The sequence below is a fragment of the Chionomys nivalis genome, chromosome 21 (genome assembly GCF_950005125.1).
Source record: "Chionomys nivalis chromosome 21, mChiNiv1.1, whole genome shotgun sequence".
NCBI lineage: Eukaryota > Metazoa > Chordata > Mammalia > Rodentia > Cricetidae > Chionomys > Chionomys nivalis.
The window spans coordinates 23635678-23648797 of record NC_080106.1 but is presented as its reverse complement, the minus strand read 5'-3'; the positions used below and the strand labels follow the sequence as shown (position 1 = coordinate 23648797).

The window sequence follows — 13120 nt, the reverse complement described above, 5'->3', positions numbered from 1 at the left end:
GCAACATTAGTTATAGTTTCTCTCCACATGATAAGTACAAAAATGATTAAGTCTAATTTCAGTGAATGGGTTACTAAGGAGGAAAAAGAGAAAAATAAGAAGAAGGAGGCAGAGAAGGGAGAAAAAAAAAGGAAGAACAGCAAGAGGAGAAAAAGGAGAAGGAGGAAGAGAGAAAGGAATAACAAAATTAGAAGAATATGGTGGTAGTTTGGGGTGTCTTGAGGGTGTTGTGGTGTAGGGTTGAATATGACATATTTTATTAGTGTATGAATTTACCAAAGAACAAAAAATTTTCAATGATCTGGGAATACAGTTCGGTGGTACAGTACTTACCTGATATGTGTAAGACCTAGGTCCAATTCTTTCTGCTCTTTAGACGCTTTGGGGTAACTGTCTACATTGGTAATGATTGACTGTCAAATTTCCACATCCACTTCTTGTCAATCACCAAGTTTTCTCATATCTACAAATGATTTATGAAACTTCTGGTGAGCCTCAGCCCTGCTGTCTTCATCAGTTCAGGCTGCCAGCTCATTCAGTTCTGAGACAGATGTCTGTGGTTCAGCTCCTTGGAAGACTGAAGTAGGAGGGGTTTGTTATCTTAAGAGCTAAAGGACGACCCATTCTATGTATGTACACAAGGTCTCAAGAATATATATGTTATATACATGTGTGAACATGTATGTACCATAACCCGTGTGGCTTACAAGCAATAAGTGTATTTGTAGTTTTGGAGACCATGAAGCAGATACCTGCATGTGTGCTGTGTGGTGAGGGCCAGCTCTCTGTGCCAAGGACTGACCCTGTGTCTTCTACTGGGCAGATGGGATAACTAATTGTGTTCAAGATCTGGACACATTGTGTTCAATATGAAACTACCAAAGAATACATAAAACCCCAAGGGTCAGAGAATACAGCTCAGTGGTATAGCACTTACCTAACTTGTGCAAGACCCTAGATCCAGTTCTCTGTCCTGGTGTTTTATCTCCTGGTCCCTGTGACAATTCCTAAAGACCCAATGATTAGTAACATCCCATTGGAGACTAGGTTTCAACATAGGCATGTGGTGCATTAGCATTCATAACATGACACTAGAGGTCCCCAGATTAGCCACTAAATGTCATGATTGATGGAAAATATTGCTACTTAGTGTTTGCAAATCATTCGTCACAGATGATCTACATTTAACATATTCCATCAATACAGTCTGTTTCTGCTGCAAGGTTCAAGTGGTTTAAGTTTTTAAAAAGATAGGTCGAGGTATCTAGAAGATTTACAAGCCTGAAGTTAAAATTTCCAATGATCTGGGAATGCAGGTTAGTGGCATAGTTCTTACCTGACACGTGTAAGACCTAGATCCAAGTCTGTTAGCTGTAAAAAGAGACTGTGATTTTTGCTTCCCGGGTTGTGTTGTGAGTGGAGCATTGCAGGTGGTGTACCTATGTGTGTGTGTGTGTGTGTGTGTGTCAGTGTACGTGTGTGTGTGTCAGTGTACGTGTGTGTGTGTCAGTGTACGTGTGTGTGTGTGTCAGTGTACGTGTGTGTGTGTTTGTGTCAGTGTACGTGTGTGTGTGTGTGTGTGTCTGCCCAGAGGAGTAGGACTGGTTCCTTTGTGTCAGCTGAGGTTTCTTCTTACCCCCCAAAATTCTGCTGACTCTGTGAGGCCCACCCTTACATGATCACAGCACATCAGTGAAGATGTTTGTCTGGAGGATGTGTCATACAAATATGAGGATGTCAGAAGGTCCAGACACACCCAGCAGAGGAGATTCCTGTCCCCTGTCTCCCTGAGAACTTGTCTTTGTATGGACTGGTCATCCTTGCTTTTCTCAATCCCCTGGTCCCCTGTGACACCACATTCTCACTTATAGTCCACATGCATGACTCTAATTCTTACCTAATTGTTGTCACTGTACATTCTTGGCCTGTCTAATAAATGTCCTGTCTTGTATTTACATCATTATGTGAAGGTGCAAAATTGTGTTCACAATGTGTTCCTCCTCGAAGAAATTCCTGTGTGTCATTTAGATGTTGAATCCTTCATCCTAGACCTTGAGACGTCCACACACTCATACTTATGATAAACTTCACCTCAAGGAGAAATTTCTTCTTCTTTCTTAACTCACTGCATTGACAGCCAACCACAGGCCAGCATGACCTTCAGGGTTATGTGTCTAACGAGGTGCATGTCATCCTCTTTTCTCAAAATGCAGTCACGTGCTCCTTTAACAACAGAGTGCCTTGGTGCAAGTCGCAGGGTGGAACAGCGCTGTTGCGTGCAGTGTGGAGAGGGCAGCTTCACTGGACAGGGCACCCCTGAGGGAGCTTTGTTTTCACGCTACTTTTAACCAAGCAGTTATGAACATTCAAGCAGAAGTTTCTGTGGCGTGCTTTCACATCTCTGAACCAGAGACCTGAGAGCGGATTTACTGAATCAAAGCGCACGTCAGTGTTTAACTTTTGAAGAAATTGCTAACCTGGCTTTCACAGTGACTGCATCATTTCTAACCCCTTCCAGCCACGTGTGGGGCACCAGTGACATGTCCTTGCCAACACTGATTGTCTGGGTGTGTAGAAATCGTGTCCATTTGCAACTGATTCTGTAAACCTTTATCTCCAGAGATACACTTTTTTATTGAGCAGCCATTTTCAGCTTTTTAACTTTTTTTCTTTTTTTAAAATTTTTCCCTTTTATTGAAAAATTAATTTTTTTCACCTAATATATCCTGATTACAATTTCCCTTCCCCCTACTTCTCCCAGTTTCTCCCCTCCCATTTGGATCCACCTTCTTTCTTCTCTCATTAGAAATGAACTGACTTCTAACAGATAATATTAAAATATAACAAAATAAAATGTAATAAGATAAATCAAAAACTATCACATAGAATTTGGACAGAACAAGCCAATGAAGGAAAGAACCCACGTGAAGGTACAAGAATCAAACCCACTCACTCACAACTCGGGAATCCCATAGAAATACTAAGCTGGAAAGCACTGAAGACCCCCTGAGCTCCCAAATACAGTTCTTGAGGTGACGGCAGATTTCACATTTCTGATCTCTTTCCTGCAAGAAACATATGTCAAAATGTGAAAAGACTCTCAAGGAAGAATGGGATCAGGTGTTCACTGTTTTACAGCTCCAAATCTACTGTGGGGTTAGAATTCAAGTTCTTTCTACCCCAGCCTGTGCTCCCTCTCCTGTACCCTCCCAAAATGAGCACAGTAACAAGCAAGGGGGTAGATGGGAATGCCTTATGTTGTGTATTTGTTTTGAAAAAGAGTTTCAATATGTTGGACTGATTGTCCTAAAATTCACTTCATGTCCAAAACACAGTCGTCTTGTCTAGGGGCTTGAGATTACAGTGGCGTGCAACCTACTCCCTGATCTGGGAACACTGGTACCATTCCTTCTTTCATTTGTTGTTTTTGTTTTTCGATTTGTTGTTTTAAACCAATAGATCATAATCCAAGTGATGATCCTTGCAATGTCCTCTCTGACCACCAGGAGGCAGGAGAGCTACGAGAATACTATTTGGCCTCTACAGCTGGGCAGATGAGCTGTGCCTGGTACTTCCACAGGCACCTGAGGGCATTACTTAGCTCCTGCTGTATACATATCTCTGTGAGGTGTGCACTTCTGCTGATGCACAGAACACTTCGTCAAGGCGTTTTTAGACACTATGTAACTCTCTTACTATTGGAAAGCTTTACCATCAAATGATTTCTATACAATAAAATTTACCTTTTACTGGAGTAACTTGGTAAATTTGCATAAGAGGATGAGGTAAGCAACAATCCACACTTCAAGGATGGAAATAATTCTTTCACTGGGAAAATTTAGCTCATGATCCTTTATGTTAATCCGTCACGGTTTGAGTTCATTTAAGTCTTCATACAGGCCTCCTGGTATCACAGAATTGATATCTCTTTCATGGAGGCCAAAGAGCAAGAACAAACTTTGCCCCGCCCTCCTGAGTTTCTGATACTTTATTGTAGGTTCACCGTCCTGCCTGCGCAAGGCCCACACATTCTCTTTTCTATCTGTGACACACAGCTATCCTGTAGCAACACGGACTCAGACTAGGAGCCGACCATGAAACTGGAAAGATTTCCTGGCTGGTTGAAGGCTGTGACCTGTGGGCTCCTGCTTCTCTTCCTGCATGTACAAGGTGAGACTCCTTCAGTGAGCACGGAGGACCAGGGTCAGAGCTGCCCAGATCTGCAGAGTGGGCAGCTTGTCTTACAGGAGGGAAGGAACCAACAAGGGAGCAGTCGGTAAAGATGGCAGATAAAAGGGTGGGAATTGTGGACCTCCCTGTGCCCCCACCAAAACCCACACAATGAGCCCTGCAGCACCCAGAGGCTAGAGATGTCCTTACCACAAAAGCCATCCAGGATAAGGAGGTCTGAGCAGCACTGGACCTGCAGATTAGGGGAAAGAACCAAGGGGACATTTCCTTCCTCTGTGCGTGTGTGTAGCTGCTACAGAACTCTGGATGATCATGAAAGTAAAACACCCATGCTGCCAAGTGGCTCTGAGGATGTCTCCTTGTTGGTCACACGCTTGCACAGCCACCACTCAAAAGGAGCATGAGCTATGTCCCTGGACATCAGGACGATAAAGAAACTCCTATCCCCACATCTCATAGCTAATCCCAGGCACCCCAGATTCCCTCCCCCATGGACCCTAGAGAAAATGAGGTGGGAAACAACAGTCTGGTGGCAGCTGCCTGAGTGTGACTAACCCTGATGTCGTCTCTCCCAGGCCAGGACTCAGCCAGCCCCATCAGGAACACACACACAGGCCAGGTTAGAGGAAGCCTCGTCAAGGTGAAAAACACGGAAGTTGGTGTCCACAGATTCCTGGGAATCCCCTTTGCCAAGCCACCTGTAGGACCATTGCGTTTTGCACCCCCTGAAGCCCCTGAGCCGTGGAGTGGTGTGAGAGATGGGACCTCCTATCCAGCCATGTAAGTTCTGGGGTTTAGAGGACTTTCAGCCTCTGGGGTGAGAATGTGCTCTGAGCTCTGGGCCAGAATGAGGGGCTTCCTTCATCCCGACACAACAGAAGTTTTCTATATGTGATGTGCAGTCTGCCATGCATTCTCAGATGCATGACTAAGGCTTCTAACAGACAACTTTGCCAATCTCCTGGGTCATAGTCCAGTTCCTGTAGGGAGTTGTCTCTCAGTTTTTCAGTGAGAAAGAGATTTAAAAAAAAAAGGTTCCGAGATTCAGATTGTGCCAAGTGATCTCTGCCACCACGGAAGAGATCTAGGGACAAGGGCCAATATAAACACATTAACCAGCCAAAGCCCAGGGTCTAGTGCCAAGTACTGTAAGTAAGTCTCTCAGGAGGGCATCAGGGATGTGTCCTTAGCAGCTCCATCCTCAGCACTCACTGGGACAATCCATAGAGCCAAGTGCCATTGTTTAAAGAAATGTCTAAAAGCTTGCTCTGGAAACTACGTGGGAATGCGAACTACCCTAAGTTTCTGGATGTGGGGTGAAAACCACCCCACTACTCTTTGGGACATTGCTGTCCACTGACTCCATAGGAGCTGTGTAGGCAGAGCACCACATTATCCGGGTATCTTCACTCTGTTTCTTGTTGCTGGGGTAACATACCTGGTAAAGTCAACTGTAGGCAGAAACAGTTTCTTATGGGTCACAGTTCCACATGACCATCCATTACCAGGGGAACTTAAGGACTGGAACATCACCTCTTTAACATCAGAGATCAAAGAACGCATCCATACCCGTTAGTGGTCGGTTGCCTTCTCTGCTCCTTCCTAGGGAATAGCACCACTCAGGGTTGGGAACAGTCCTACCTCTATTCACAGAACCAAGAAAACCCCCGTAGGCTTTCCTGATCTAGACAATCCTTCACCGAGTCCAAATCCCCCGGGGGATGCTCTGTTTCTTCGAGTGAGAAATCAAAACTAACCACCTCAACAGGAAATACGGAGGACAAAGAGAAGTGGTGACTCACTGTGTGCGGGAAGTTATTCTCATTGAGCCCCCTCGAGTTCTCCATATCCTTGGCTCAGAAAGTATAACATATACGTCCTCACCCAAGTGCAGGCGTCTCTGGAAACCTGGTTCATTTCATTGAGCCTGTAGCCTTTACCTTGGTAGGAAAGGGCTTTAGAGCGTACTCATGCTTTAGGTGAACATCTTGAAGGAAGGGGCCAAAAATGTCTGAGAGAGAATCCATACTAAAACCCGGTTTTAACTACCAGACATGTCTTGTAATAACTGTCTGTCATTGCCACCAGGTGTCCACAAAATGATGATATGATGAATTCAGGGGTTTTGAAGATGATAAAACACTTCATGCCTCCTATCCCTATGTCCGAGGACTGCCTGTATCTCAACATCTACACACCAGCGCATGCCCGTGAGGGCTCTAACCTGCCTGTGAGAGTTGGGCCATGGTAAACTGGGTGGAGGTGGAGATTTCTCTCTCAGGAGGATTAGAAGGCATAAAATCATTGAGTTCCACTGTAGAGTAGACCCTAATGAGAAGTCTGTTCCTAATGTGTCCACGAGAGCCTTCTCAGTCATGGTGGGCAGCTGACCCCTGGATATAGGACACTGAGCACTGGAACTCTGAGAGGTCAGGGGTTGTGCTCCATGGACTCACTCAGGACATTCTCAACAAACTTGAGCCTTAGAGCCCAGGCAGGAATCCAAGGATGAACATTGCAATAAGCCAAATTTCCAACTTTGGGATATTGGTTGTGCCAATGAGATTTGGTGATGCTTTTGATTTATAATCAGGAAAACTGTTACAGAGACACCCTTTTCCACATTTTTGAGGAGTCTGGGAGTGATAGTGACATCACTCTGGACTTAAATCCATTCATCCAAACTGAGATTCCTGGTGCAACAGTGGGGCTTGGAAATACGCTGATGAGACTGTGTTCCTCATCTGTGGCCTGGGTCTAAGATACTGAGGAGTCCTGTGCGTGTTTAGCTGCACAGAAAGAGAGCAGACACTAATCTGGGAGACAGTCCCTCTTGAGCTTCTGCCCAATAGAAGCCTCCTGGCATCTCTCTTGACCCCTCCAGGTGATGGTGTGGATCCATGGTGGTGCTCTGGTTATAGGCATGGCTTCTATGACTGATGGGTCCATACTGGCAGCCACTGAGGATGTGGTGGTGGTCACTATCCAGTACCGCCTGGGTGTCCTGGGCTTCTTCAGGTGAGCCTGGGCCGGGCTGGGCAATGGCAGCTGAGAAGAACTTGGACAGCCCTTTGATCCATGTCCCTTCCTCTTCTCAGCACTGGAGACCAGCACGCCAGAGGCAACTGGGGCTACCTGGACCAAGTGGCCGCCCTGCGCTGGGTCCAGCAGAACATCGCCCACTTTGGAGGCAACCCTGACCTTGTCACAATCTTTGGCGAGTCAGCAGGTGGCGCAAGTGTGTCTTCACAGGTTGTGTCCCCCCTGTCCAAAGGACTCTTCCACAGAGCCATCATGCAGAGTGGAGTAGCCGTGTTGCCTGGCCTCATCTCCAGCTCCTCTGAGGTGGTTTATGGAGTGAGTGCACTCTGTTCCTCCAGCCCTGACCTGCTGTCTTAGCGCTCACTCTCTAGGACTCTGCTGCTGCCGTCAGTAGGAAAAATGAGGACCACGGGAAGTGACCTCCCTTCAGTACTTTCTGAAAGGCTCAAGGTTTAGATCCCTCACCCCTACCCCACCCCCACAGTTCTTTATACAAGGTGTGTATGTTGTAAGTCCAGCAAAGCTCTACCTAGAAGCTTCCATTATTGGCAAAAGCAAGTGTGTGTGGGCTTGGGGGATGGTACAAGAGGCAAGAGAGTTTTCTGTGCCAGTGAGAGGATTTGAGGTCAATTCCCCAGAACACACATATATCTGGGTGTGGTTTTTCTTGTCTCTAATCCAGGTGTTCCTATAGTGAGATGGGAAACAGGGACAGGTTAATTCCTGGAAGGTTACAGACTAGCTAGACTCGTGTAGGCTGCAGCAGAACAAGAGAGTATTTCTCAAACTAGATGGAAGGTGGGAAGAGGAAGAAGGGAAAGAGAGGAAAGGGAAGGAGGGAGGGAGGGAAGAAGGGAGGGAGGGAGGGAAGGAGGGAGGGAGCGAGGGAGGGAGGGAGGGAGAGAGGGAGGGAGGGAGGGAGGGAGGGAGGGAGGGAGGGAGGGAGAGCTCCACTGCTGACCAAGAGGAAAATGAGAACAATTTTGTTCTGACTCCAGTCCACACACATTACACCGCATGGTATAATATTTAGAGCCAATGGCACCCTCCCAGGCCTGGGAAAACTCCTCTGCCTGGAAGACAAGGCATCCAGGCAGCTTCGCCCTCTTCCCTTTCCAGATTGTGGCCAATCTATCTGATTGTGCAGCTGTGGACACAGAGACCCTAGTGCGCTGTCTACGGGGCAAGAGTGAAGCAGAGATTCTGGCTATTAACAAGGTGCGGCTGGGAAGATGGCAGGTTGCAAGGTGTGTTACAGGTGGTCCTCATTAGTATGAGCAAATTACCTAAGCTCCATGGCTTAGTATCCTTTGAGTCCTGGGCAAAATCAATACCAGCATCGGCTATTCCAAGTGCAAGGTCTCTTCAGGGGTGAGACGGAGAGGTGTGGTGGAGAATAACCATCCTGAGACACTTTAGCAAGTGGAGAAGGGGTGGAGGTAACTCGGTGATCATCAGCATATGTATTTCATTGACCTTCAGCATTGATTTTAATGCCCCTCAGGTCTTCAAGGTCATCCCCGCAGTGGTGGATGGAGAGTTCTTCCCCAGGCACCCTGAGGAGCTCTTGGCCTCTGCTGATTTTCACCCTGTCCCCAGCATCATTGGTGTCAACAATGATGAGTATGGTTGGCTTCTCCCTATGGTGAGGCTCAGTTCTGATCTCCTGGATGCCTGGGGACTCATATGGTGGGCAGTGGGAACTCAGAGATTCATTGATCCATATCCATGTCATGGAATACTTAAAACCATTCTCCATACCCCAGATGGGCTCTGCTCAGAAAATGAAGGGAATAACCAAACAAACCCTGCCTGCTGTTCTCAAGAGCACAACACCACAGATGGTGAGACTCTTGGGCCACTGCCACCACTGCAAGGACCCCTGTCTAACTTTCATAAGGAGCATCTCCAGAAATAAGTGTGTGTGTGTGTGTGCGCGCGCACGCACGTATGTGTACCTACCTGTGTGTGTTCCTCTGTGTATGCCTGTGTGTGTGCATGTCTGTGTGTACCTGTGTGTGTGCATGTCTGTGTGTACCTGCGTGTGTGCATGTCTGTGTGTACCTGTGTGTGTGTGTTTATGTGTACCTGTCTATCTGAGGTCACTCCAAGCTTTCCCCATACCACACCTCTTTTGCATTTCCCCACTGAGCCTACTGCCTACACATCTTAGTGCCTGTGCCCCCTCATTCTTCTTGATTCCTGTGATACAGATGTTGCCTCCCGAGTGTAGTGAACTGATAATGGAAGAGTACATGGGGGACACGGAGGACCCACAGACCCTCCAAATACAGTACGCAGAGATGATGGGAGACGTCACATTTGTGGTCCCTGCACTTCAAGTAGCTCATTTTCAGCGTGAGTACATCTGTAACAAGATCAAGGGAAGAAGCTCAGACAGTGGGTCCCAGGTGAGCTCTGTAGGGTCCAGGCTTGACCTGTGTCTGAATAAGAGCTCTGGTTCCAGACAACCAAGAGTCCTTTTTATTAATTTATTCTCTCATATATTACATCCCAACCACAGTTTCCACTCCCTCTTCTCCTCCCAGTCTCTCTGCCCCTCCTGCCGCCCTATCCACTCCTCCTCTGTTTCCTTCAGGAAAGGGCTGGCCTCCCAAGGGTATCAGCCAAACATTTCAAGTTGCAATAAGACTAAGTACCTCCCCTCATGTTAAGGCTGCATGAAACAACCCAGTGGGAGGAAAGGGCCCCAAAAGCAGGCAGCAGAGTCAGAGACAGTCCCCAATCCCTCTGTTAGGACTTCCCCAAAAACACCAAGCTATGCCGCTGTGACATATATACAAAGGACCTGGCTTAGACCACGCAGGCTCCCCATTGGTTGGTTCAAAACCGAGAGTCTTTATTGAGTAAATCCTTATGCCGAGTGTGAGAGAATGGCATCTTACCCAGGTCCAGAGGAGGAAGTGACGGAGTGATACTCTGTGACTTGACCAAACTACTCAGCTGTGGAGGGCAGAGCCATTATTTAACAGGGGGATTTCCACAGCCACAGCCAGTGCTCCATGTTGGAGCTCCCCACTCAACTGTTGTGATTCCAGATAACTTGAAACCAAGCTGTCCTGTCACCAAATGTGTGTCAGGACAGCGCTAGGCAAAGTGCTGCCATGTCACCCCAGGTCCTCTCACCCAGGTTCCCATGCTCCTGTCTACTTCTATGAGTTCCAGCATCGGCCCGGCTTCTTCAAGGATATCAAACCACCCCACGTAAAGGCTGACCATGGTGATGAGGTTCTTTTTGTCTTTGGGTCCTTCTTCTGGGGTGTGAAAAGTGAGTCTTCCTTATTTTCCATGAGTTGAATGAGGTCTCAGATGGCTCTCTGGGGGACTCCTGAACTCTCAGTCCATTTGAAGAAACCTATATACAGATATAGATATAGATACAGATATAGATACAGATACATATGTGTAGATAGATAGATAGATAGATAGATAGATAGATAGATAGATAGATAGATATGGTTTAGAATCTGGACCCATCCCAGTCTAGCCTATAATAGGGAAGACAGCACATCGGGTCAGGAATTCAATTAGAGGCTTCCGTGAATCATGGATACTGTAAATAGTGAAGAAGGGAGGTAACAAGCCGGGCGGTGGTGGCGCACACCTTTAATCCCAGCACTCGGGAGGCAGAGGCAGGCGGATCTCTGTGAGTTCGAGACCAGCCTGGTCTACAAGAGCTAGTTCCAGGACAGGCTCCAAAACCACAGAGAAACCCTGTCTCGAAAAACCAAAAAAAAAAAAAAAAAAAAAAAAAAAAAAGGAGGTAACAAAGCCAATAGTTTGGGGTCAGACAACAATTGGAATCGTTGAGTCTGAAGCATGAGATGTCAGTTCCATGGGGTGGCCTAACTTGGACCTTTGTCTCCCTCATGACTCCAGTTGACCTCACTGAGGAGGAAGAGCTACTGAACAGGAGGATGATGAAATACTGGGCCAACTTTGCAAGACACGGGTGAGAACACACCTTTCTCTCAACCTTCCAGGTGTGGGACCCTCTCTAGGGCTCCTTTTTGGATGGAGGCCTTCTTATTATGCATAGATATTTCATCACATGATGGAGTCTTCTCTACCCATTTACACACTTACACAGACACTTTGTGGGTGTCAGTTACTGGTCATCTCATAGTGACCTGGCTCATGAACCATAGTGCTATGGGACTGTTCTTTTGATCTTACCTCTCGGAGACATAAAACAGGTCAAGTATTTGTCTCCCATCTGAAGCAGAAACCAGAGTGTGGCACTTGTATCCCTATAAGTGTGTGTGTGTGTGTGTGTGTGTGTGTGTGTGTACCTACCTGTGTGTGTACCTATGTGTGTGCCTGTATGTGTACCTCTCTATGTGTGCACCGATGTGTATGTACCTACATGTGTGTGTACCCATGTGTGTGTGTGTGTACATCTGTGTGTGTCCCATCAGTCCCTGTCCCACCAGCCCCTTCACCACTGACCTAATTGTTCCACTGCCCTGACCCAAATCAAGGGGTCAGACTTTGTATCAGAGTGACCTCACCCTTCCCCCTGGCTGGTATATCCACAGGAACCCCAACAGCGAGGATCTACCCTACTGGCCCATGATGGACAATAATGAGCAGTACCTGCAGCTGGACATCCGGCCTGCTGTGGGCCGAGCCCTGAAGGCCAGAAGGCTGCAGTTCTGGACCCAGACTCTGCCCCAGAAGATCCAGGAGCTAAAGGGGGCTCAGGAGAGGCACAAAGAGTTGTAGTACTCTGTGTGAAGAGAGGCATTGGGCTTCATAGACATGTGGGTTCTCTCTACGGTTTGGACAGCCTTTCGATCCTAACATTCACATAACCACTCCTAACATATACAGCCACCCCTTTTACCAATCTGTATGACAAGACCTCTGCGTGTCACTCCTTCACAAAACACTGCTGTTCTTCCGGTAGATCCACTCAGTAAAAGTTCTTGTAACAATGTGGAATACAGATTGTGAGCCCCGAAGACACATAGACTGGATGTGGCAGTACTTGTCTGGAATCTGGGTGTTCCTGTGGTGATATGGGAGGGAGGGACAGGGGGATCCCTGCAAGGACACAAGCCAGCTAGACTTGTGTGGGCAGTAGCAGATCAAGGATCCTTTCTCAAGCCAGGCAGTAGAAGGCAAGGCCTGACATGTAAGGTGGTCCTCTCACTATCATGAAAAACTTTACTGTGGATAAACCTGCACTCCGTTGGGAACACACAGAGAATCATAGAGACACACAGTCACATGCACACACACAGTCACATGCACACACACACATGCACACACGTACACACTGAAAGAATGAGAGAAGGGGATGAAAAGTGAAGTATGCATAGTTACCTCTGACTGTCATCTCTGAGTTACAGGGAAATGGGAACACTTTCACACTTCAATCCACACGCATCATCCTATGCTGTGGTTATTAAAGAGCAGGGACATCTAGTTGGGTCTCCATAACTTCTGTCTGCCTAGAATAATCAGACAGACCCTACCTTATCTTCTACTAGGCTTTTTCTTTTAGGCCTCCAAACAGCTCCAAAATCATGACACAAAATTTTATTAGTTTTGAATGCTTGGCCTGGTTTAGGCACATTTCTGGCTAGGTCTTTTAACTTCAATTAACTTGTTTCTCTTTGTCTGCCATTTGCCTTGTGGCTTTCTTACTTCTGTATATCTTGCTTTCACTGCTTCTCTATGTCTACCTGGCTTCTTCCCTCATTCTTTTCCTCTCTCTCTCTCTCTCTCTCTCTCTCTCTCTCTCTCTCTCTCTCTCTCTCTCTCTCTCCTAGATTTCTCCTCCTCTTTATTCTCTCCCCTGCCATACCCACCTATCCTTTATTGGCCTAGCTACTGGCCTTTCAGCTCTTTATTAGATCAA

General features: G+C 46.9%; 1 protein-coding gene across 4 annotated transcripts; it reads left to right on the top strand.

Moving 5' to 3' along the window:
* The first annotated feature begins 4094 nt into the window (after positions 1 to 4094).
* On the top strand, positions 4095 to 11979 carry LOC130863609 (pyrethroid hydrolase Ces2e-like). 4 transcript variants are annotated; one of them, XM_057753752.1, is made up of 12 exons: positions 4095 to 4170; positions 4767 to 4971; positions 6280 to 6421; positions 7076 to 7209; positions 7290 to 7548; positions 8353 to 8451; positions 8738 to 8878; positions 9000 to 9077; positions 9447 to 9591; positions 10385 to 10522; positions 11134 to 11206; positions 11793 to 11979. In XM_057753752.1, exons 1-12 carry the CDS (start codon positions 4095 to 4097, stop codon positions 11977 to 11979), a joined length of 1677 nt encoding a protein of 558 aa, XP_057609735.1. The 4 variants fall into 4 exon arrangements, with proteins under 4 accessions (XP_057609735.1, XP_057609734.1, XP_057609736.1 ...); XM_057753751.1 differs by having other exon boundaries at positions 8738 to 8905; positions 9015 to 9077; XM_057753753.1 differs by lacking the exon at positions 8353 to 8451.
* Positions 11980 to 13120: the final 1141 nt, after the last annotated feature.